The sequence below is a fragment of the Candoia aspera genome, chromosome 6 (assembly GCF_035149785.1).
Source record: "Candoia aspera isolate rCanAsp1 chromosome 6, rCanAsp1.hap2, whole genome shotgun sequence".
NCBI lineage: Eukaryota > Metazoa > Chordata > Lepidosauria > Squamata > Boidae > Candoia > Candoia aspera.
In genome coordinates this window covers 61557762-61585128 of record NC_086158.1, presented here as the reverse complement: position 1 = coordinate 61585128, position 27367 = coordinate 61557762, and the positions used below count along the sequence as shown (strand labels likewise).

The window sequence follows — 27367 nt, the reverse complement described above, 5'->3', positions numbered from 1 at the left end:
TCGCTTCCGACTCTTCGTGACTTCATGGACCAGCCCATGCCAGAGCTTCCTGTTGGTCATCGACACCCCCAGCTCCCCCAGGGACAAGTCCGTCACCTCTAGAATATCATCCATCCATCTTGCCTTTGGTCGGCCCCTCTTCCTTTTGCCTTCCACTCTCCCTAGCATCAGCATCTTCTCCAGGGTGTCCTGTCTTCTCATTATGTGGCCAAAGTATTTCAGTTTTGCCTTTAACTGTCCCTACCCCATGTAAATAAAAGAACCCGTCCTTGCTATAGTACATGAGGGCAGGCTGGTTTTCCTTTCTTTCCCTCTGGAACAGTTGGAAAGGTAGTTTTTACTTGTTTCTGAAAAATGCACTTACGGGGTTTATCAGCAGCAGGGCCATTTAATATAGCAGCAAGATCAAAAGTAGAATTTGAATGTGGGAGCTCCCACAAGGATGTAAGAGGGCATAGAAATGTAACATTTGGTATTATCTCCACTTATGACCATTAGAATTAACTATTGATTTCAGCAGTTTTTTGGACTGTTTCCAAGGATTATTGGCCCAAAACAATGTTCTTAATATAATCAAGATAAAGCTAAATATATTAGAAAGTCTAATTAAATGGACCATTAAGTATTCTGCTGATAGCAATGACATCCTTTGTTTTCCCATTATTCTGTGTCTACTTTTCCCTCCTTAAATAAATAAACCAATTGATTCTACCTTCTTTTCCCAGTTTACCTTCTGTAGGAGAGTTGAACTTTGTTTCATTTACAAACGTTGACAGATCTGATGGCTGAGGATAATCCTGCTTATCAGAATCAAGATCCACCGTCATACAAGTCCATTTCTGATTGCCCACAGAGGATGCCAGTTTTTCCTCATCTGTTGCATGAACCACAGTGGATACAACAGAGGGTGTTTCAGTAGTAGGCAGTGCCGTGGATTCCTAAGAAGAAAAGCAATGTTAAAAAACGATTGTGCTATAAAGAAAGAAGCAATTGTCTCTCTTGCTTTCTTCTTAAGAGTTTGACTATAAATGCAGATGTTTGTAGTTGCAGGAACAGCCACTAAACTCCTCCCCTTTTCCTTCTCTCTCTTTTTTTGCCTGACAGAATACTCTGAACTTCCAAAACTTGCAGGCTATTTTGTGATCTTTGCATTGGTTCAAGAAAAGACTTGGCATAATATGGATTTTGGAACTCTTTATAATGCTATGAAAGTTATTCTAACTCATAATCAGGTCGTGGGATTGTCATCTTAGGGATGGAGAAGGATGACATTTGATCTACTGCAGAGATCTGAAAATCACTACCTTAATTAGTATAGATCTAATAATTCATTAAATAATGTTTTATATGTTTTTATTAGTCCAAGTACCCTATTGATTAGTTTACTTGTAAACAGATTTTATTGAAAAATTCTACCAAATACGTACTGGTTTATAAAAACATCAGACTGAGACTGCTCCTTTGAGTTCACTCAATAATTCTAGATAAATATTACTACAGCACAGAAAATTATCACATCTCATGGTAATGTAAACTATCTTGCAATGCATATTGCATCACAAGCAGCCACAATCCATTGTGTGCTCAGCAAAAGAAGAAATAAGATCAGTTGCAATTTTCAATGAAGGCTTGAATAACTTCAGCCATTTCTCAGAAAGGGCCTAATTTTCAAATCTTCCAAAACATTAGCTGAATGTGATCTGACATTTACTTATGCTTGCCCATCTGATGCTTCCTCTTCTGTGATGATTATTCATTCTCTCCTTATTGTGCTGGCTTTATAATATGAATGGTGGGAAGATGACTTCCAATCTAGTCATCTGAGCTGCCTCCTTTCTTTGTGCAGTTTGAGGCAGTGGATAATTGTCATTGAATCTACCTTAGAGAAAAGAGGAAGTTTTTTTTTAAGTAAAGCTTGTTAAAATCATTTACCTGTGAAGGTGCATCAGACAGTGGAGATCTTTTTGGTGACTTTTTCACCCTGAAAGTATCACTGAGAAGAAAATGGAAACTCTGAGTATGGCCAACCATAGAAAAAATGACATAACAACAAGCAGCTAATGAATATATTACTATGGAGATTTCCTGTTTCAGAAGGTTCAGCATATAAACACCACAGAACAGCATGCCATGGCCTTTGCTTATCAGGCACTCTTGCACTCAGTCTTTGCCAAATTAAAAATCAAGCACAAGATACAAGAATTAAATTAAATTGAGTTTTGTATTAAGGTAAAAAGTCAATCCAAACAATGAGAAATAGATGTGGGTGGTTTGCAGTTGAAAACAACAACAAAACAGTTACAGTGCTACTGGAGAATAGCCAACATAATTCAGTAAATAAGAATCCTGATCTGCATAAGTCCTTGCCATGAGAACTACATGGACATCACTGCTCATTAAGTACAACACCAGCACCACTACAGCTATGTAAGTGTTGTGTAAAATGTCTTCAGTTTTATCTACCAAACTACCACCTCAGGTATGCTACTTCAATTGCCCAGTGACAAATGAATAAAATGCATACAAAATTCCAGTGAACAAGACCACACAATTTGAGCAAAGCAGATATGGGACAATGGTTCATGTCTTGATCTTATCTTCTAACCATTGCTGGTTGCAGAAGATATTCATTAGTGCATATTACAGCTAGCGATATTGCCTGAGAACTTATTAAATTTTATGATAAACATGTATGACTTCATAGAATCCATATCCTTTTTGTCTTCTACTAGTTACACTATGCATATTTATTTTCCAAAAGCATTAAAACATTTGAATAGGATATACAGAATGAAGTATGATACTGCAGGGATTATGTGCCAATTGTCCTAACAGCCAGGAACCACGCTGAGACAAAGAACGGGTCTCTAGTGTTTTATTGCTGCTACATAACAGGAAAATCCTAACAAACTAAAGAAGCGTGGGAAAAACCCAGACATATCAACCCCAAAGGCTAAGGCGGGCCTGGTCTGTGTCTCTTGGAGTGGCTGCCCAATTCCTCAGTGCTGCGCATGCGCTTTACAGCCTGGATGGGAGCCCCCTGCTCTCCATCCGTACTCATGACACAATAGGTATTTAATTGGTTTTTACTGATCTCATTTCCCTAACTTTTTTAAAAATTATGATGCTGATGATGACAGTAATGATTTTAATTTTAAAAAATACAGAGGAAACTGTCATGTTGACAGCATAGCCAGGCCTTCAAAACTGTATTTCCAAGAGTGCCTCAAGATTAGATACTTTTAGAAAATAAAAATGTTGGAGTGCTACCATGCGATCTTTGTTTGGAAAATAAGCTCACCAGTTCAGAGAAAGAACAATAATCAGCTGCAGGGTATCAAGCAACATCTTGAAGGGTAAGGAGCATTTTCAGCAACTTTTGGTTTAGGAATTGAGTAGCCATTTTGTGAATATCCCATTGTATACTCTCAGTATTCCCAAAATGGCTACCAACCCAAACTGTTTGGGGAATTCTAAGGCAGACTTCAAATTTCAAGGGGAGAAAGAACTATATGTACAGATCTTAAAGAAATGCTTTGTATCAGGAAGAGGGGGGGGGAAATAAAATTAGCTAAAAGTTATGGTATTACACTCAGGTGGGATGTAATTGGATGAGAACAAGAATTTCAAACACATCAGCTATGTCTCAAGTAATTTCTGAAATGGCAAAAAAAAAAAGAAGCTAAAGCAAAAATGAGTCAATTTGTTAAAACATACCAGTATCTTATCCAATTGTTGAAACACATGATAAACATGCTGGCTAGCCATATCTTATTTATAAAATAAATTACAATATTGTTATATTGCTTTGCAAAACGTGTATGGAAGGAAAATAGCTTTTTCATCTATAACACTGTGAAACTGTTCCCAAACCCATGCTAAACTGTATAGCAGAAAGAGAAATGGACTGTTACGGCTTCATGTTTCCTCTCCTGGGTCCCAGACTCTAGAATGTATGCACGCCACTCAAGCAGGCATGGTGACTGACATGGAGAAAAAGAGTTGAAATTGCTACCTCAAGGCTTAATTGCAAAGGTATAATCTGCCAGCACATTTGCATTCCAAATAACATGTACTTCAGATGGGGATAGATAAATTTGCTCAACTTTATATACTGATCAGCATTTTTTCTTCTCAAAATAATGTCTACGCAAGTCAAAATAATCTTACTGAATGTAAGCATCATGACCTACATTGCTGGATATCACTACAAACAAACTTGTAAAAATAAATAAACAACTGAAACAAGACAAAACACAAACATATAGACAGAAAAATCATGAGGCCCTTTTGCTTGTAACAAGTATGTTTAGAGTTAAAAATTACTTACAACAGAGAACATACAGACATCACATCTTCAACCATCCTAAGACAAGTAAGACAAAAGAGAGAGACAAGACAGAAGGAACTCACTGACACAAAGGAGAAATTCCATTTATTACATTGCAGAAAAAAACTTCACACCCCATGTTTCTACTGTTTTAAGAAATTGACATCTCCCTAAATATTGGGCAATGCTTATTGGTTTATTATATTGGTTTATATAGCCATCCATCTCACAGTTGTGACTCTGAGTGGCAAAAATAGGATTAAAAACCAACACAAGAAAAAAGGTAAGACTTAAAAACAACAACATAATGGTGCCAAGGACAATTAACTCAGATCATACAAAACAAAAATCACATTGATGGGCCACTGAACCTCCCAGTCCCATGTCTTCAAGGATTTACAAAATTTTAGTGGGGTCTGGGCCAAACATATCTCAGGAGGCATGGTGTTCCAGGGGGCAGGTGTTGTGACAGAAAAGGCATACTTCCTGGGTCCTGTCAGATGGCACTTTTTAACAGACAGGAGCTGAAGCATCCCCACTCTGCTGGATCTACAGGGATGGACAGAAACAACCAGAGGAAGGTGGTCCTGCAAATAACCATGCCCCATGCCATGAAAGACTTTAGAGGCAGTAACCAATGCCTTGAATTTCATCCAGACCCCTATGGGAGCCAGTGCAGTTTGTCGAGCAGTGGTGTACCAAGGTGTACCCATAACTGCCCATGCCACCATATTCTGGATCAGTTACAACTTCCAGGTGGTATTCAAGGGCAGCCACATGTAAAACACATTGCTGTAATCTATTTGGGAGGTGGCCCAGGTATGAGTGACAGTGAGCAGTGCCTCAATCCAGGAAAGGGTACGATTAGGACATATGATGAATTTATGCATAAGCCCTCCTGGCCACAACTACTATCTACTCTTTGAAGAGGAGCCATGAGTCCAGGAGGAGCCTCAGATCCAGGGGGCCCTTAAACCCAAAGCCACTCAGTCTTGCTAGGATTGAGTTGAAGACAGTTCTTTCCCAATAGCCTCCAGACGCCAAGAAAGAACCCTAACAGTATCATTTTGTCAGCCCAGAGATGGACAGCATAGTGATACTTCACTCCATGCTGATGGATAACCTTACCCAGAGGCGTCACGTAGAAGTTAAACAGGAGTGGGGAGAGGCCTGAGACAATTCACAGAGAAAGGATCTTGGGTCACATCTCCCCCTCCTATCCACACTGACTGGAACCTGAGGAAGGGGAGCCACCGTAGCATCATATCCCCCATCCCCAACCCCCTGAGCTGGTCCAGAAGAATACCATGATCAGTGGAACTGAAAGCTGCTGGAAGGCCAAGGAAAGCCAAGATGGACACACCAACCCCATTCTGCTCCTGCCAGAGGCCATCTACAAGCACGATCAATGCTCTTGTACCCCCAGTGTCCTGTACCCCCAGGCCTGTTGAAGAGTTAAGTATTCTAAGGCCACATTAAAGAAGGTTGCTCTTCTCCCATGCATGCATTTTCCTCCACACAGTAAAGTGCAACCTCCTTCCGGGAGAAGGGTGAGCATTCAAGAATGTAAATTCTTGTTGCTTACTCCCCCACTTTAAACCTGTTAGTAGAAAGTTACATGCAATTTGTAAATTACATGGATGTAACACATATTCAGTCTGCTATATAATATGTGTACACCTATTACATCATACACAATATGATGATTATGGCTGCATAAACGCTACAGAGCACTTCACCGTGTATAATTAAAATTATGCACATGTATCCAAAAACCTTCTAAATCTTGACAGATTTCAAACTTTTCAGTAGTCTAATCCACAAAAAATTAGAAGGTTTCGAAATGTACAACAGCAACAGAAAAATCCAAGAAACAATTAAGATTCTATTATCTTCAATATCCTGAGTTACGAGTTAGATTGTTTTTATAGCAGTGTGGTTACAAAGCATATAAAAATATTTTACTCTCTTCAACACCTATCAGCTTAAATGCTATCTCTTCTTTTCATAGTGACTTTGAAAGATAACTGTCACATCAAGATGTACTTTTGAAGTACACGTCTGCTATCAAACAACTTGCTGACACAGAGATGTAAAACCATCCACTGCTGTAAAACAGAACAGATGCTTTACAACTGGCATAAAAGGTACCGGACTAAGTAAAATACAAGCAATAGTTCAAAATATTTAAATAATGACAATGGAAAATGTGTCTCAAATAACAGTGCTCTTTTTCTACTTCGTTACACCCTGTTCATAAGAGTGAAGCTTATTTAAATTCATTAATGTAAAGTAACGTAAAGACAACAGCAAGTTAGTTGTATCTTAAGTGGTTGAAACGAATTGATTTGTAAAAACCACCACTGTGTGAAATGTACAGATCTTTATCCTTTGCCAGTCTAAGAAGACTTCTCACTGAACTGGCAAGCAGAGATTTCTCTTGGCCAGGAAGGAGTATGTTTATCTGAAGATTCTCAAGATTTTTAACACGGAGTGGGGGGAGACAACTGTTACAAAAACATCATAGGCTATAAATTCATGAAGTGTATCATATCAGGCTTCTTTAATCAACAAAAATTGCTGCTCGATTCATATATTGCAAAGGCAACATTTAGCAAGTAACAGCAAGCACCTATTTACTCAAAAGTTAACTGCCTGATCCAAAATCTTTTATTTGGAGGTATTTTATTTGGAGGTATGTACAACTCCAAATCCAATCTGGTTTATTGGGATATGCAGATAATTATGGCTTATCTTGTGCTTTTTAGGATACAGCAGCACTGTAGTATATTCTCTAAACTTACACCAGAATTCAGGTTTGATTCCTGGCAAATATTTATGCCCTTTTATCGAAATAAAAGAGTTACACAAAGCTTAATGTAAACTTAAACCTGGAGGATGCAAAGTTATTAAGAAAGACTGCTGAGAGTTCCAATATATATTTTAAGGTTCTAAGTAGAGCAATCTTCAGGAAGCTATAAACTTAAGAAAACCCTAACCTGATGCTTTTAAAACTGTCAGACAAGGTTACCCATAAAGTTTGAAGATACTAGGAAAGGGGGTTGTCCAAGGGTATAATTCCAGGTGCTATGAAACATACAGTAAAGGACAAAGGATATTAATATGAGGGGAAAAAAAGATAACCCAGAGAAATACAGTATTTGAAATACAAATCTGATCCTGTTTGAACTTTGAGGATGGTCTTCATGGTATGATCTAAAGCAGTGTTTTTTCAAACTTGGCAACTTTTAAGACGTGTGGACTTCAACTCCCAGAATTCCCTGACCATCATGCTGGCTGGGGAATTCTGGGACTTGAAGTCTATATATCTTAAAGTTGCCAAGTTTGAAAAACACTGATCTAAGGCATAGGAGGCTGCATCCTTGCTGAAGTTAAACAGGAATAGGTCTACCTATTGTTGAATAAGAGACTGTATCAACATATTGTCTTGGAGTCATGGTGGAAAACGGTGGAATATATATTAATGAAATACATAAAAAGAGAAGGAGAACCCTTGCCTGCCTCAGAAAGCATGTCTAATATTTTAAAAAAAATTCTGTTCAACTAAATTCTGAGTTAGAACTACATGGGACTTACATTATTTTAAATGTTATTTAATTCTTTATAAATGAATAAATGTTAAATATTTAAGACTGCATACTTTCAAGTCTTTCTTGTAGAATCTAGTGACCAAATTCCAACATGTTCCCATCAAAGGATTAAACTGGATGTTCAAAAAGAATAGGTGGGAGCTGCTTTGCTTCCTGTTCATAAGGCTCCAAGTTTTAAAAAATGCAATAATATATTCTCATTTTTATTAACATAATTGATTTCTAAATGCTCCAGTGCTGTGGAGTCCTTGCTGCTCTCTGAGCCTTGTTTTCTTGCAGATGTTTCATTGCCAGACTAGGCAACATCTTCAGTGCAAAGAGGGAGTGGGCCTTGCTCTCAGTTTATATACGTGGCTTGCCCTGCTTGTGTTGGTGGGGAGGTTGTTCTCTCCTTGGGAGTTCTTTGATTGGGCTGTTGCTTGCTGCTTGGTTGATTGCCTGAGTTAATAGTTCCTTGATTAGGGTGTATTGTGCTGTTTGATGGTTCATCTGGTGTTAATCCTAGTGTTGATTTTTGCGTATCTGGGTGTTGATTGCTGGCAAGGGAGTGTACTGGTCTTTTGGCTTTTCTATTGTCTCTTTTGAATGGTATGTAAATGTTGTTTACCTCTATGTGTCTGTTGATGGCTGCATTGTCTGAGTGCCAGGCTTCCAGGAATTCTCTGGCGTTTTTGGATTTGGCTTGGTTTAGGAAACTGAGAGCAAGGCCCACTCCCTCTTTGCACTGAAGATGTTGCCTAGTCTGGCAATGAAACGTCTGCAAGAAAACAACAAGGCTCAGAGAGCGCCAAGGACTCCACAGTTCAACCCTGAGCTACAAACATTTGCTTCAATTGGCTCCAGTGCTGATATCCTATTTGAAGTCCCGCTGATGTTATTCAGGGATTTATAATCACATTTCATTCTTTCAATTATAATCTAGAGTATACAAACTAATTGCTTATTATTTCATGGCCAATATCTTGCATGAATTAACATACATTCATCACCCATACAGCTGCACCTGTTCACATAACTAAAATGGCTACCGTTTAAGAAATCTCCATAACAAGGAATTTTAAATCTGGTGAACAAAAATCAACTGATTTTTCTTCATAATGCCCTAAAATGCTATTTTCAGTTTCACAATGACTGTGTCTGCAGCTGACTCTAAACAGAATAGTATTTTGCAAAATCATTCCAAAACACCATTATAACTGGAAATTAATCAGGAAATAAAAATAACTCTAGTTACATCCAAATTGATAATTGTGCTTTATTGTTCCACTATTAACCCATAATTTGAAAGTTTGGTTTACACTTATTTCCAGATTTCCAATTTATCTGGGAATTCATTTAAAAATTCTGCATTATTTTTAGCTGGAACTAGGGCTAATTTTTGTATTAAAGATTTCCTTGAACCATCTCCTGGGTGACATGGGTGTATCAGCATAGGTTTGTTTCATTTACTCCAGAGTCTATGTTTCAGCTCTGAGTATATGCTAGACTGTAGCCCACCTACTGGGGATGGCTAATACCTACTAATATTACTTTACTTTCATCAGAATCAATCCAAATATACATTTACAATGAACCATTTTTAAAAAGAATCTAAAGCTCTCCATAGATAACTGTAACAATATTTTCAAGTAAGAGCTGTATGAATTCATATTTTGAAAAGTAATGCTTAAGGAAATTAGTATGACATTTTAAAAATATCACAAGTTATCATAAGAGGTGTGTGTCTGTATGTGCACCTTCAAATCAGTGTTGACTCTTGGCAACAAGCCTGGACAACTCCCTGCAGTTCTCTGGCAAGGCTTTTTGGAAATGGTTTGCCATTGCCTCCTTCCTAGGGCTAAAAGAGAGAGACTGGCCCAAGGTCACCCAGCTGGCTTTGTGTCTAACGCGGGACTAGAACGCACAGCCTCCTGGTTTCTAGCCTGGTGCCTTAACCACTACACCAAACTGGCTCTTTGTCAGAGGTGACTTACACCTAATTGGATTAATTAACAAAAAAAGAACGTGTTCTCCCCCTCGCCCTGCACAAACTATGGGTAAAAAGCATAAACACCTAGTTCAATATAGATTAGCTTTAAAAAAATGAAAAAAAAGGAACTCTGAATCTTGTGTAGAAAAATTAAGCAGTAGGTTTTTCAAGAATACACAGCAAGTAGCAATGATCAACTTTATCTACTGGAAGAATTTGCATATGGGTGAATTACCTCATGTAAGAAATTCAGGGTTAACTGTGTTTTGCTGAAATTCATAGCAAGCAATGAAGTTTGCAAGGATATGCTATCTAGCTCCCCATTCTCAAAACCAATTTTAATCATGGCTTCACAGCTCATCAATAAATCCACGTACAGTAGCTATATAGCTGAAGGGAAACCTGTCGGCAGTTACCCTCCAAGCCACTTTCCCAGGTCCAGACCTTACTTTAAGAAAGTAAAGATAAACTACACTCACTTCAATAACATTTGTGGCTTGTTGGTAAACCAGCCGCTGTAATGGGCTATAATGGACTGAAATACTCCAAAGAAAGGCTATCTTTTAAGTATGTGAATAGCTCCTGTCATTCTGAACTCTGCATAAACTATACCCTCATGATGAACACTCTGCAGAGTAACCTGTTAATCCTGACAAGTTTTTTTTATTATTTGACTGAATCAACTGATCAGTTGTATTACAGAATATATTTAGATTTTATTTTTAAAAACGACCTTGAAGGCTTTTCCTTGTCATGATGGAATGCCACAAGAAACCCAACAATTTAAAAAATACACTGTTTTTAAAAAATGAGGGTCAGGTTGCTCCTCAGTCCTCCAAACAGGAACAACTTTTGCCAAATGTCTCCAATCTCATCTCCTAGGGATTAGCATGATTCCTAAACTCGGAAGCAAAAGACACATCATACATCCAGCAAAATTAAAGCTTACTCTCTAAATGTTGAGAATTAAAAAAAGGATTGAGCTCCTCGTGCACCTCAAAGTCAAAAAGGAAAATGCTTTGTTTTAATTCCAGCTGCAGTAATATGATTATTCTGGTATCAGAAGTTCAGCTGAGTAGGACATACTACAGCAAACATGTTCAACAAACATAGTGTCAACATAAAAACATAAGGAAGTTTGCAAAGATTTGTCCAGGGAAATGTTTTACTGCACACATACTTTTCTACATTTCGACTTACGTCTTGAGTGGTGTCTTCTTCTTTTTTGCAGGCTTGTTCAGGCCATCTCCTTCTGATCCATTAATTTCACTGACATTAGCTGAAATCTCAAAGGAGGCTGGAGATTGTGTGGGAGAGGTGGCTACCTTTGAGGAAGGCTTGAATGGATCGAGAGAATCCTCAGAGATGTCTGGTTCGAAACTGTACGTTGTGGTGGTTTGCTGAGGCAGTTTCGGAGACTTCTGCATTTTGCAAGTGGAAGAGAATGGATTGAAGTTGGGATCATCCCATTTGTCAATATCAAAAGTATATGAGCCTTTGGGGACAGGAATCTCATTGGGTTCAGCAGGAGTCTTGGTTGGGGTTGTGGGAGTATTGTCAAGTTTTTCCCCAGTCTTTTTAGCCTTTGGCCTCCTTAGGGGCATTTTGGCCCCAGGTTTTTTGCCCACTTTTTTGGGCAGAAGAGGACTCTCTGTCTGCTCCTCACCACTGCCTTTTTCCTCAGAATAATCAAATTCCAATCTCACTGCCAAGCCTTTCCCTGGAGGATTTTCTTGTCCCCCAGTGTCTGATGGTGTCACCTCCACAGCTTCTGGTGTTGTGGTAAGAGATACAGTTTTCTTGTTGGCAAGTGGAGATTTCTGTACTTTGCCGTCTCCTGATAGAGGAATTTCTTCCAAGTTATGTGGGTCAAATGCACACAATGCCTCCAGTCCAGGAGTAGACTCGTCTTTCTTGACAGTGCTTTGAGAAGCGTTGAAAGGCTCAGGTTCAGTGGGCTCCAAAGGTTCTTCAGAAACCTTTTCGTCACTTGAGGCAGCAGAATCTTGCTTGAGGTCTGATATTTCTGGCTCTTTTACTGGAGATACGTCCAAGGATTTTTTTGCTAATTGTTTTTTCTTTAAGGAAGCAGGCCTAGGTTTTTTTGTGCGCTTAAGAGTACTAGAAGCACTGCTTGAACCAGTACTAAAAGTGTCTGTTGCAGAACCTGCTGTCTCGTTATTCCCAAGAAAAGAGGCTCCATCAAATTCCCCAGCTTGTAAACTAAGGGAACGAGATAAAGTAGATCTAGAAACTGGAACAGAATCCGTGGATTTTCTTCTAACATGTGACTTGGAATCCCGACTCTTTGTGTCTAGAGAGCTCGGATCTACAGCTTGTGAGGAATCTACAACTTCAATGTTATCAAAGTCTAGGTTGTAAATCCCACTGCTAGCAATTGGCTTGTCTTCATCAAAAACTGTAGAAAATGAGTGCGAAGGAGGGGACAATGGAGTTTCTTCAATTGGTTCACAATGAGGAACATCAGTCACTGATACCGTTTCAGAACAAAAACCTATAAAAAGCAAAGGTAAAAATTATCAACATTTAGGAATGTTGAACCTGAAGTAGCTAGAGAAGGGAAAGAGCTAGAGAAAAGAAAGCAGATTATGCATCTTGTAATTCAGGATATATACCAGAGGTGAGGCAGACCCCTTCTCTCCTGGCCTTCCGGAAAGGGTTAATGACCTGGCTCTGCCATCTCGCTTGGGGCAGGAAGGGAGTTAGTCAATCCAGGGGGTGGCTAGCACCTTAAAGTGGTTCCCGTGTACTTATGAATTTAAATCAGAACTTTTCATATTGCCAACCTGGATGCTATTTTATATTTATATTTAAGATATCTTGTTTTTATTGTATTTTAATCTCTTTTTAGCTTTACTGTAAACCACCCAGAGTTCCTCTTTTGAGGGAGATGGGCGGTGACAAAATTTGATTAAAAAAAACTTTCCTTTTAGAATGTTCAATTCCTTCTTTGCTAAACATTTTTTTTTCTCATCCTACTCTCTTTTCTTCTTCTTTTTCTTCTTCTTCTTCAAGACAAGCATTCAAATCAGGAAACACACAGGATAAACAAAAAATAGGAAGCAAGAAGTGAATTAATTTTATGTTTTTCCAAAAATAATTTCTAATAGATTTTGGATACATTACCTTTAAAAATATAACATGGGTAATTATATGTTATAATCAAATCCAAATCTTTTATTACAATCATAGATCAGAAAAATACTTTATAATTGTGCAAGTCAACAGAATGCTATCAAGAAATTTCCATGAACTGAAAATCAATATTGAGAGCAAATCTAATGACTTTAACCCTGAAGTCCAAATAGGAAATGTGTTGTTAACAAGGAAGAAGCTGCATATTTTTGCCTTTAGCTGAACTTCTACCTTCTACTATAAGGTTTGTTATGGGAGACAGGATAGGCCTGCCATGAACTTAAGAAAGGAACAAGTAATCATTTTCAACTGGTAGACACACATTCTGTAATACTGTCTTCTTTCCTATTAAGCCCTAATACTCTGCCAGCAGATTTTGGCTGATGATGCAGAGGCAAGCTTTCAGAGAATGATTGAGATTTATCTGATATTGTCTTGCAGAATGATGAAGGCAGTGTTGCAGCATTACAATGCAATCTCTTCTCCTTTTGTACTTGTGTTGTGATGTCACATTCATGAAAGGGATGGAGTTTGCAGTGCAACACTGCTTTTTTCATTCTTCCAAGGCAGTGCCTTACAGACACCCATGCTACTGGGGTAAAGTAACTTATTGTAGGAACTGGCAGCCATAGTCCATCTCAAAATTACCTACACGTTTACTGCCTTAGTGCAATAACTGCAATTTTATCATGCCATCCCTTAAAAAAGAATCTATCTATCTATCTATCTATCTATCTATCTATCTATCTATCTATCTATCTATCTATCTATCTGAGCATTCTAATTTCTAAGACATTAAATAGGTTATTGAATGGAAAAGGTGACTTCATTTGAACATGGCTTTCCTACCAGAATACCAATTTGATCAATTTAAATTTAAATTCATATACCACACTGCCCATACTTGGGCAAAACAATTACATGCCCATTATACTTCCACAATGAAAATAAGGCACTGACGATAAAAAATCAAAGTGAAAATAATTTACTGGCTGTCAGCGTTGATGTTTTCAGCAGATGAGTTGTCTTTCCCCCAGCAACTACTGCACTAGTCATGTGATCCCATAAAATTTCTCTTAAGAACAAAGCCAAAAGCATATTCACAATCCATTTCACTATTCTAGTGGACCATCATTTGAGCTTGAGCTAAAAGAAGGCGATGACAAACATGGGTCTATGTAATCAGCAGGAATGGATGATAATTTGGCATTGTTGGTTTTATGCCAGATTCTGGGCCACTATACTGGTTCTGTGAGCCCACTTGGGCTAGCAGCTGTTTGTGTGACTCATGTGGCCAACACATACACATCCTCTATTTAGGAATACTTCTGGCAAAGTCAAATTTACCTGTAGCCAAGTTGCACATTTTATGAATGTCCACTCAGCATATAGCTCCAGGTGGCTACCAAGGACTAAAAAACCCCAAATCGAGGAAAAAAATAAAACACAAGGAAGTAAAACATATTGTGCCAGAAACCAGATATACCTACTTGTATCGGGCTGCAGCTCATCTAATTTCCTGAATCAAATGCACTGCCCTTTTACGTATATTAAGTTCTTAAAAAAAATTTGCTTGCTCCCAGACATTATTTTTCCAATGAGCTTACCACATTATCAGTATTAGAAGTCTTCAAATACCAGATTCTATAGTTAATTTACTAGAATAGACTACACAGAGTAATTCACAGTATTTTTTACGTGAGCCTTCTTTTCCTTTTTATACTCTAACTTCAAAAGTGCATACACAAGCTACTCTAAGAACTCTGTTCAATGTATTAATGAAAACAGAACAATCAAGTGGAAAACCGTTCCAGGAAGACTTGAACAGTAGACAATGCAGCTTTGTGTCTAGAGAGCGGTTTTTGAGACCCTGCCCTCTTGACACCAAAAACTGGTCAGAAATGAAAGGAATTTCGCCCTTTCACTTCAAAGCAGCCTCAACAAGGGAGTTTTACTATTCATGACACTTAATCTCAGAGACTGAAGTTTTTCTGTTACATTAAGTCTGGCATGGATTTGCCATATGAATACTACTGGGCTTTGGATAGCATCACACCAGAGATCTTTTAGGACTGGATATAAATACATGCAAAACATAAGGAAATAACAATGGATATAAATCATACGTAAAGCAGGAAATGTTTATTACATTTATATCTTGCCTTTCGTTCAGAAACTCAAGAATCTTAATTGATATGGAGAGTCCAGATGATAATCTTTTTCACTATGGACATAGTACTTGTGAATATAGTACTTTCTACTGCTTAAAACACAGAAGGAATGAAAGAAAAAGAATACAGAAAGGGATAGAAATAAACAGGAATAAATGTGAATAACTGGGATTTCAGAATGAATTGCACTTTAGTTTTGTAATTAAAAACCTCTCTTCAAATCCTGTTTAACATAAATGATCTTCGCTCCTTCCTCATTTACATTTCTTTAGCAAGCAGGAAAATTAATTTTCTTTTCATAGAGACAACAATAAATGTGAAAAGGTAATTGTTCTGTACAGATTTACAATAAATGTAAGAAGACAATGGTGAAAGACAAGCAGGGGATATTCATACATCTAGAACAAAATCTCTATAAAGGGCTTCTCTCCGTATTTGAGTATCAATTATGTTTGCTGATGGCATAATGATGGTGCAGACACTTTTTGCAGAAAAATATGAAATGTGAACAATATGTAGTGATATTTAAACAACAATGCATATGCAGCAAAAGTTGTGGCAAAGTTATGGAGAGATGTTTTTGACAGTGATACCCTGATTATTTTGGACTGTAGAAGACAGACTTCACCAATCTAGATGCTCTCCAGATATGTGAACTTTGACCCACAGAATTCCCCAGTTTGCAAAGCAAATGCTGAGAATTCAGAGAGTTGTGGGGTACCCAGAATGGAGGACTCAGGATAAAGAGATGTGTTATTGTTATTATTGCTAATACTATTTATTTTTACTTCAGATATACTTCACGTTGTTTTTCTGAGTTTCTTCCAATTCACCACAGAAATATAGATTCACCATCTTTTATTGCATTAACTTTGCATACACTGCATGAGGTTTCCAAGCAGAACAGCAGGCATGATATTCTAAATGGCACAGGCTGTCAAAAGATTTTTTTTTTAATCTGTTCAATTGTGTACGATTCTTGGAGACTGCCTAGACAAGTCCCTGCAGTTTTCCGGGCAAGGTTTTTCCGAAATGGTTTGCCACTTCCTTCTTCCTAGGGCCAAGAGAGAGAGACTGGCCCAAGGTCACACAGCTGGCTTTGTACCCAAGGCAGGACTAGAACTCACAGTCTCCTGGTTTCTGGCCCAGTGCCTTAACCACTGCACCAAACTGGCTCTCTTGAGAAGATTAACCAAGCACATTTATTTATTTACAGTTTTTGCAACTTGCCCAATCCAGTCTTAATTCTAACCAAAGCAGAGATTTATTGCAATAAAAAGATGTAGAAACTGACTCTTAAGCTTCCATTTCTCTGTGTACACAAACATAAACACACACACACACAAACATATCTTATTAACAGGCTATTGGGGGGAGTTGGGGAGCTAATGAAGGGCTAATACGTTACAGCATTCCTTTCCAACTTACTTTGAGACACGGAGCTCACTTGGCCTTTGGGAGGTGTGCTGGGACTGCAACCTGAAGAATGTAAAGAACAAAGAAGTGACTGAGGTGTGGACAAGAGCTACAACATGGCCTGATGGACTCTAACTGTATTTAAATTGACTGCAGATAACACAATTACAGTAACAACTTTTCAAAGGGCTCCAGCAACTGCATACAGCACTTTGTGGAAAGGGCAAATAGGCTCTGAGGTTTCCACCCCTGATGTACACCCCATAAGGTTAGAAAAGTAATAAGGGTTAGCCGCTATTACTGAGAGAAGCAAAAACTGGTTCCCAAACATTGAATCTGATCAGTGAATCACTGTCATATACAGGAGGAAGTCCAGAACAAAGTATGGGGAAAGTTTCTGGTTTTCAAGAGGGCCAGCTTGGATGAATTCTATACTTCTCGTCTTCACTGTACATTTACCTGTGTGAAATAAGGCAAAAATGCCATCCAACAGGCTTAATTGTTGGGTCAGTTGTATTCCCTTTTCTTTGATATACAGTATGTTATTTTCTTCGTAATTCTTTTTTAATTATAAGCCAGCCAGAGGAGTCAGGATGGCTCAGAATTGAAATATTAAATTAAAATTAAAACTGTTGATACAAGCTCTTTCACAGGGAACAAGGTAATGAGATGATCAGTACTTTTAACCTAACATGTAAAGTTGCTTTACAATAAAGCTTGACAAGTTCTTAATCAGAATTATTCCTAATGGTTAAACCAAGAGACTTGACATACAAAGCATGTGCTCTACCGCTGAGCTACAAACACTCCTCAGGAATACTGAGGCTCTTCCCAAATCTATTCTGGTGCTCTCCAAGTGTACAGACTGTACATGTGCAGAGAAGCCCATCCTATTCACTGTACAATTGTTACCTGTGTCTTCTGATGGAAGCTGAGGTCTTACTTCCTGTTCCTCTATGTCAAATGCTACAACTTCCGGTGGTAGTTGTGGTAGTGGAGATGCAGCCTTTACAGGAGTTGTAGATTCTGGTGTTTCAAATGCTTCTTCAGAGTCTGAACTCCTGAGCACATACGAAAAGGAAGGAAAAAAAGAAAAGCATTGCATGGCTATTTTTTTCCTAAGAACAAGGCAAACAAAAACAAACAACTTTTGCAAAATGTAGAGCTCTCCTATCTGAGAAAGCAAGAATACCTCTGCTTTTTTTCAGAGCTATTGAGGAACTATCAGGCTTTTTTTGCAGCATGATTTCTCGAGCAGAATATCATGTTCTCAACTTTATTCTGAAGAAATCTTGACACTACTGTAGATTTCAAGACATCACAAAAGCAAACATGCAGGTGGGATCAAGTGAAAGGCACCTGAAAAAAGCCTGCCTTTCTGGCATAAAGGAGGCTTCAGCATAGACAAACAAAAGCAATGTTAATGGAACCTTTTGATAGGATGTTGGATTTTTTTTCTTGGCACAAGCATAAGCAAACCTAATAAGCAAAATCTTATGAGAGTCTCATAATGCTCTCAAGTCTGAAGAGATCTACCTTGATGTGCAGCTGAATGAGAGTTCCTATAAAACAAGAAAACACGGCCTTTAGGTGACATTGGATGCTGCCTAGAGCCTTTCAGACTAATGTACTGTTAATGGAGATGGGACAGACTCATTTTTCACAGTTCACACAAAACACGAACATTCTCAATACATGCAAAAGCATCCTTTCTTCCTTCAAAATTGCTGGCTATCAGTAAAGTCATTCATTCATTCATTCATTCATTTCATATATCCTGATAGTTAATTCATCATGATCAAAAATTTTCTACACATTGCCTCAATTATTTAGGCTATTTTAAAATATATTTTAAACCATTTTCTGCATAAAGATCTGTGAACTTAATTTTTAAAAGCTATTTCAAACAAATAAAAAGACACTGAAGAACAAGATTAGCACAATCATAAATGCAGTATGTAAAGTCAAACTAGTTAAAGATGGAACACTTTATCCCCCAAAAGATGACCTCCAAACATGCTGGACTATAACTATCTCCATCAGCAGCTGACAGTGATACTGGGAATTATGGGTTTTGGTCTAGTGGTTAAGGTGCTGGACTAGACGACTTGATACCTGAGTTCTATTCCTGCCTTAGGTATGGAAGCCAACTGGGCTAGTCACTTTCACCACTGAGAAGGCGGCAATGGCAGACCATTTCTGAAAATGTTGCTTAAAAAACTCCATGAACTTGTCCATGCAGACAAGGGAAGTCAAAACTGAAGACAACAAAATATCTAGTGTATCTGGAGGATACCAGATTATAGAAGGTTGCTGTAGTAAAAATGAAGTTCAGGGAAATAGTGTACAAGTAATACAAAGATCCACAAAGATTAAGTTAAAGCAAATTAACATTTGAGGTTATGAATATTATAGAGCTGAAAATAAATGAAGGTGTGTTTTTTATGAATGAAATGAAACACTAGATACAATTATACATGTTTAAAATACAGTTGAAAACAATGTAGCACACTTTATCTTGAACATTATTCAGCAAGAATTTAATTGATCAAATGGCAGCTTCCTCCTCCTCCTCTTTTTTTTTTTTTAAACGAAATGAATCTAATGTTTGATGGTTTCCTGACTTGCAATATCCCATGGTTTGTCACACAGCTAGGATACTATAGACCAGTGTTTCTCAACCTTGGCAACTTTAAGATGTGTGGACTTCAACTCCCAGGGAATTCTGGGAGTTGAAGTCCACACATCTTAAAGTTACCAAGGTTGAGAAACACTGCTATAGACTGCTGCTTCTTACAGCTGTCCTCATCCAATGTGCCGAATGCACAGGGATAAAATTTCCCATGAGGTGACAGCCATTTCCTCCTGAAGAATCTGTCTGTAAGCCACCCAGACACAGCAGGAAAGCACAGAACTTCCCTGTTTTCACCACACCTGGAGAACAAAGCAGATCCTTGCAAGCAACCAGCAAGATCCTTTTGCAAGCCAGCTGTAGGATCTGCAATAAATGATTCCTTTTCAGTGATTATGGGCAATTGCTGGATTTGCATTCCTACAAGAATAATTTAATTCAGGGGTTTTTTTTGGTGGGATGTCTATAAAGGCAGTAGGTGAAAATCCTTTAGTGTTCCTCCTGATTTTGAGGGATTGATCTTTTCTCTGTTATTTCTGCAGAATGTCAGTGACATTTTATCTGACATTGTCAGATTTACATGCAGCTGTCTGGAACTAGCCATCCTCTCCAAAATTATTTGCCTTATTAAGCCTGTGCAAAACCAAAAGATTTTTAGTAAATTGTTCCAAGTTCTTTTTTCAGTTTGCTTATGCTTATTATAAATAAAATTACCACCAGCATAGAAAAATGACACCCGTTTGCTTTCAGCTGATATATTTCTCTTTGTTGTTTATTAATAGCTCCTCAAAACACTTTTTTTTAGCTTCCTGGTTCAGTCTATGCTTGTGTAGCATGCAAAAGCACATGGTGAGATTTTTATTGTTATTACTCCTTCTAAGCTACACCCAGTTCTAAGATACACCCTGTTCCTCCCAACTTCCCAGTACAGTACAGCATAAATAAATGCCTTCTATTAAAGAAAAACAAAACTACAGCACTAAACCAAGAGACCTTCCCTGGATACATCAACTTTTGAAACTTTATGGCTTCTCTCCTCAATTCCTCATCCCACTTAAACCAAGATGAAAGCACAACCTACTTTCTTCTACAAAGGTTATCTTTGTTAGGACCACATCATATATTACCTCACAGTAAACATATGTCAAACAAGGTCCTGTTTCAAACACTTGCCAACAACTTATGGTTCAAAGATGGCATTCTTATCTGATGCACTATTTCCTTCCATTTTTTTTAGACTTAATAAAGTAGTATAATCTCCTGCTTACTTATTAGCATGAACATGAAGTATTGCCTGGAAATCTTTAAACAGTAGAGATACCCACAAAATAGAGAGGAAGACTGAAGCTATCTCTGTTAACCAGACACAATTCATTGACCCTAATTCCAGAAAAACAAAGGATCCTGTGTCAGTTCCAATGAAATTAAGATTGTGCTATTTCATTTCACCAACCCTGTGTCAAAAAAAGTTTGAATGGAATTTTTTTTAAATCACAAATGTTTGCTCTAATACCTGGCTAGCAGCAATTCATAAATCGTTTTGTTTTTAAGTTTAATTGAACCCTACATACCACCCTTTCTCATACTGTAGAATTGTTTATATTTCCTTATCTCCCTCCCTCCCTCCATCAATAAAAATGGTGGGTTTTTTTTACCTCATATCTAGAAAATGCTGATAATGGAATATGTCACTTAGGAATGAAGTTCTATAACTGGAGTGGCTGAGTTAAGAAAGCCCTTTCCTTAGTTGATGCTGACATCACTAGAGATGTACAGTATATGCTATGGAGACTGGCATTCTTTCCAGAACCTGGATCCACCAGCACTTTGAACTGGGGTGAGAAATCAACAAGAAGTCAGTGAAATCCTTGCTTATGTTGGGATGTTTTGGACATTGGAATTTTACAATCTGTCCCATATCTTGGTTACTGCAACAATGCTCATTATTTTTGTTGAAGAGATGTTATGTAGGAACAGTGCCAGGAAATGAAACTTTTCCACATAGAGCAACAGAGGTAGATGAAATTTTAGATAACAGTATGTGCATATGTCGGTAGATTACATGAGAAATCATCTGGATAAGAATAAAAAAACTGAACAAAAGCATACATCCACCATCATATACCTATAAACAGCTGTTCCCAAGGCTGAAAATTAGACACTCAAACTAGCTTTAGTTTACTTTCACAGTATTTCTGTGTTCCTTGATCAGCCTGCTCTCTTGCAGACTTTCCTGCATGTCAGTGGTAAATGCTTGCAAAATGGAATGATCCAGTTTCTCTGCAGGAATTGATAATTCCAGCAACCCAAACCAGTCTGGCTAATGACAGAACTTTGAAGTTATAATTCAGAAACATCTTGAGAGGCATGATGCTATATTTTTGCCAAAACTGAACAAGACATAAGAAAATTGGAAGGTGCCCTATCCTGAGTGAAGGCCACCGATTCTTCTAGTCCAGTATCATTGAAACTGACTAGCAGTGATTCATTATGATTTTCAGCTGAAGCTCTATCTGGATATAGCAAAGACTAGAGTTGGGACATTCTGCATGCAAAGGATATGTTCTACTATTAAGCTTTGGCTCTCTTTCCTCATATTTTTCAAGAATGGTGACCTAGATCTAAAATGTTCCTCACAGCAACTGTACTACTATTAAAGCATCAGCCTATTAACCATAAAAATATAGATATTCTGAGTTTAAAAATATTTTCTTCTGCAGGACATTCAAATGTTAGTCTTCTTCACTGCACATTTTATTTGTGGCACTATTAAGATTAAACAGTAAACATTAAATATGCAGAATTCCTGTGCTTATCCAAGCCAGACAAGATGATCCAATTATATGATGCTGTAGACCACTGAAGATTGATAAAATTTAAGTCAGTATCTAAAATTGTAAGGACAGTAGTCATTTCAAAAGCAAGAAAAGAAGAGCCCCCAGAGGAAATAGAGAATTCAAATTAAATAGGAAATCAAGCAATACTGAAGTCAAAACATCCTTTGGAGAATGTTAATTTAGAACTGAATTCATTAATAAATATTATACAAGCTCTTTCGAAAAATTTTAACGATTCTCACTATGGTACCTTACATAAAACTTTTGTCATAAATCCTAATCCTCTTCCCTCTTAATCACATTTCCTTTTAAAGTACTGTATTTAGGTCAAGAATATTAGCATGAGCAGAGAGACAGATTAATTTAGTACTATGGTAAACCATTATAAATGAAGCCAAGCAATACATAACAGCAAGATTTTTACTGCACAGCACATATTATTGCCTTTCGTAGTTAAATAGCACTGCACATATTATGCAAAAGGAAAGAAAAGCTGTACTGACATTCAAGAATAATGTATTGCAACTCTATCTGTTGAAGCTTCATGTTTCAAACATAAATAAAAATTCTGGGTTCAGCATATAGTAGCGCCAGGATGAACCAATTCTTCAAACCTTAAATTAGACAGCGGCCCATAAATGTGCTGAAGAAACCAATATGGATCTGAATTAAATAAAACCATTTACTTACTATTGCTATGCCATCACAGAAATACATTACAAAGAAAACATGTTCATCCTTTTTCCTTTGCCTAATGTGAGCAATACAAGCAAAATCCTTGTATGAGTCCTTGTTTTAAAATCTCAATTTTCAAAAACTAACCATGAATTTTATTTATAAAACATAGCCCTAATAAAAGGTTTAAAAAAGGGGAAAAAAATAACAAAAGCCACAGCGGAGAAGGAAAAATGTCACACATATGAATTCAGCTGAATAAACCACTGCACAACAATCTATTTCTCTGCCTTTATTTGACTCATCTGTTATCTCCTGGTTAACGTGTAAAGCTCTGGTCACAACACGCTTCCACAAAGAAAACAGTATTATAGCACTCCTCTTCATCAAACAAATTCTTCATCAGTTGATAGGAGAAGGACACACAATCTTGCCTTACTGTCTACCCTTCATTTTCAAAATTACATGGCCCAGCTCACTGCTTCTTGCAGGACACCTCTTCTGAAGTCTCCATTTTAATGGCGGGTGATATGGCTCTCTCTCTCTCTCTCTCTCTCTGATACAATTGGAGGCCACTGCCCTCATTTGGGCATTGAGAAGATTCATTGTACCATTCACTCCTCAGCCAGGCAAATTAGGTAAGATGAAAAGTTCCTGGACAAAAAGCTCTAAGGGGTCCGAAATGGCCTGTAGATTATAATTGTCCATCACTGAGCTAATGGATTTATTAACAGATAGTAAGTTTGTTTGTTTACTTGATTTATATAGCTGTCCTTCTCACATACATGACTCTGGGAAGTTTACAATAAAATAGATAAAAAACAAATAAGATATATAATATAAAATACAACACATAGCAGCCAAGCATCATAAAATTACCATCAAAAAGCCAAGAGATGGGCTCTATCACACTCCCAGGGGCCCAGGCCCAGGCACAAAACCAATTTTTTAGGGCCTTAAGAAAGTCCAGCAGGGTTGGGGTTAACCTAATCTCAGGTGGAATGGTGTTCCACCATTTACATATCCCATGTTCCCAACCTACAAACCAGCCTATGCAGCAGTTAACAACAGAATCAATAGCATCAAAAGCACAGAAGTAAAACAACACAGAATAAAATACAAACATCATAAAGCCATCAAAAACGTAAACGTCTCAAAAACCACTTTTAAAGAATATTTTTGAAGTGGACATTTCTGGGATATTTCAAACATGGACTAAGAAACTGGAATCTCCTATAAAGTCCCAGCAATGGATTCATGCCCTTAAAAAAATGTTTGAATGGTATCTACAGATCTGAGATTAAGGTTAATGCATCAAAAATTTGTATGTAGGGTGTACTGGACTCCCCAAAGAATGGATTTGAAAGAATGGACATCGGATTTTCTGTGCTTGAGGTATTAAAAAATTGAGAGCTCACTGATCCATACAATATGGTCATGTGATTATTTAGTATCTTTTTGTTATAGTGTATCAGTGTATATAAGCAGATTCATGGAAAATCTTTCAGTGTTAAAGATGTTAATGTAATATTGAACTAGGAATCAAAGCTTTGGAATTCAACTATTTTCAGGAATTATGGTTGTATCAAGCATGGGGGGGGCAGAGGGTGTTTAAAGAATTATATTGAGAAATTGAAAAAGTGATATTATTCCAGATGTCAATGAATGGTTGTCAGAAATGTGTGACATCTGTTTTGGAAGAGGCAATATATTCTACTAATCAAACAATGCAGAAATATGTATTAGTATGGCAGAGATTTTGTGGTATCTTACAATAATAATTTGTATTGTTTACAATACATTATAGTAGTGAATTCATTAGTAAACCAGTGACTATTGATAAGTATAAAATATAATGTATTTTTCTTTTTTTCTTTCTTAGTCTGTATTTTTAGTTTGTATTTTTAATTTTTTTTAATTTTCTTTTTCTTTAAAATTAAAGATTGTCTTTTTAAATGTGAATGTCTAAATTAACTAACTAAAAGACCAAAGTTAATTAAAGACAAAGATAACAATAGTGTCTGAAAAAGAAATGGTAGTAAATAAAGCATGGCTACTATGGGCAGAACACTAGAGAATAAAAAATATGCTCTAAGATTTATCTTAAAACAAGAAGAGGCAACCTTAAACAGTCCTTATCTGCAGGGGGAACAACAAGCACTTTGAACTTTGGCACTGAAGGCAACTATAAGCCAATGCAACTTAGCTGGGGCAGGTATCTATTGCATGCTTTTGCCATGAGACCCTTGACAGAAGCCTGGCTGCCACATTTTGGACTCACAGTAATTTCTGTAACCTTTTGAAGGCATCCCCATGTAGAAAGAGTCTAAGTGGAAGGCTAGCTATGCCAGAAGATTGTGGATTAGAGCACAACTTTCCCAGGACTGCTGTCTGAAACCATAATGTTATGTGGGAATGACCTTGGAAGACAGCGGGAAGAGCCACAGCCAGAAGAATGGTAGGACAAGAAGTAACTTAGCCTGCAAAAGGAATGCGGGTGTGGCAAACATCTCAGAAGGGACCCTCCCTAGTTTCTTGGGTTGTAAAGGAAATATGTATTTTCAGACTTGCAAGATTCTGTTAATATAACTCCACAATAAAGTATAGTTAGTCCATCTGGTTGTGCTTCTGACTGGACTACCATGCAAGGTTGACATAAACATGCACTGAAGGAAGAAGCAGCACCACAACAAAGCCATGCACCCAACCCCCAATTCTTGAAGGCAGTCCTGAAGGATACCACAGTCAATGGTATCAAAAACCACAGAATTACCCAGCAGCACGAGCATGGACAAACTTTCCCTATTCTGCTCCCTTAAAAGATGTCTATCGGGATGACCAAAGCCATCTCAACAGTCTAAATGAGGGTTTCTCAACCAGGGTTCTGTGGAGCCCTAGGGTTCCACAAGAGGTCACTAGGGGTTCCCTGGGAGATCACAAGCTATTTTAAAAATTATTTCAAATTCAGGCAACTTCACATTAAATAATTCTTTATTTTTAGTTTAAGAACACTGTTAATGCATACTGTGTATACAGGTCTAGCCATGAAAAAATATAATAATTCTGTAACTTCTGGCCTATATTTGAGCCTGAATGTGCAGGGGTTCCCCAAGGCCTGAAGAATATTTCAAGGGTTCCTCCAGGATCAAAAGGTTGAGAAAGGCTGCTCTAGATAACCAATTTCATCCAGGAGCATTGTTGTGGCATCACCCACTTGGCCACAAGCCAAAGATTCAAAACACAGCTAAAGTTATTAAGAAGGAGAGCTATAATATAATGATTTCTTCATCATTAAGGCTAGCAGCATCTCCCCTCTGCAGAAGGAGGCATTAAAAATCATATACATCTTCAGGGAAAGCAGAAACTAAAGCACATGTGCTGGCTGAACTCATTCAGACACTCTGTCCTCATCCTCAGTGAGACAGATCAAAACCAATTCATCAACCCAAGACCAGCTAACGTCTTCTCTCCTTCACACCAGCATCAAACACATCATAATTTGAAATGCGTATGACAGACTTTGTCTGTGAAAAAGTCCATAAAGCTGCCAAAGCTTCAGAGAGGGCTTACATAGCCTTAATAGACTGTGGCAACCTTCTAACCCCTCAGAACAGCTTTCTTGAGTGATTTTGAGCAATGGGGATGGAGAAAACTTTTTTCTTCTATCACCAGTCCCATCGCATAGACTTTCCAATCCACTTTATACAGTGCTTGCTCTTAGACGTAAACCACTGCCACTGTAGACGTCTGCCATCCCAATTCACTGTCTGCAGTTCTTCCGTAAACCAAAGAATTCTTGGGCGCAGTGGGCTGAGAAAGGACATTTAGGAGCCAAATAATCAAGAGCATACTTAGAAATTCCAATAATTCACTAAAGCTTTAAGATTTCAGCACAATACATTTACCCACCAATAGATTCTGGAATTCTTTCAGATTCAGAAAATGATTCTCAAAACTGGCTCAGGGCACTTGAAAGGAAGGAAGGGGGATAGCCAAACACTGCAATGTAACCAGATGGTAATCCATCTGTGACAAAGGAATCACGTCTGGCTCCCCAATCACATATCACAAGTATCGATGCAAAACACTGGGTCCAGAGTATGTTTGCAATATCTACAAATAAGTACAAAAAATACTGAGACAGGACCATAGTAGTTATAGAGGCCATGAATGCCTGAGATTCTCCAAAAAGACTAGTCCTGGCATAAATATTGAAGTATCCAAGAATCGAAAGTCTGAGGACCTTCAATTCCATTTCTGAGAACAGCTCCAACACTTCACACAGAGAGACTGTTGGGTAGCTGACTACATGGCATTCCAAGAGAATCCACAACTAGACTCTGAGCCTTTAGCTTCTTTTATCTTAGACCTCTGGCAATGAGGGCCACACCTCCCACCATACCTCATCCCATTTTTGCTCCTAAACCCAGAAATCTAGTGGGAACAGCTGGGCCCAAATAATATCGCCCAGTCCCCCCCACCATGTCCCTGTCACATAAACCAGACAGCCTTGTCATTCTGAAATAAATCTTACTTTCTACCAATCTAGCATGCAAAAGAGAAGAAGAGA

The 27367-nt window shown here is 37.8% G+C and overlaps 1 protein-coding gene across 3 annotated transcripts in view; it reads right to left on the bottom strand.

Moving 5' to 3' along the window:
* TACC2 (transforming acidic coiled-coil containing protein 2) overlaps positions 1–27367 on the bottom strand; it is a 133523-nt gene that overhangs the window by 34018 nt on the left and 72138 nt on the right. For all 3 annotated transcript variants that reach the window (XM_063307285.1, XM_063307286.1, XM_063307287.1), the window contains 5 exons: positions 17566–17714; positions 16666–16716; positions 11111–12425; positions 1933–1993; positions 731–938 (listed from right to left, as the gene is read on the bottom strand). In XM_063307285.1, the coding sequence (XP_063163355.1) occupies positions 731–938; positions 1933–1993; positions 11111–12425; positions 16666–16716; positions 17566–17714 (1784 nt within the window). The remainder of the gene's footprint in view (positions 1–730; positions 939–1932; positions 1994–11110; positions 12426–16665; positions 16717–17565; positions 17715–27367) is intronic.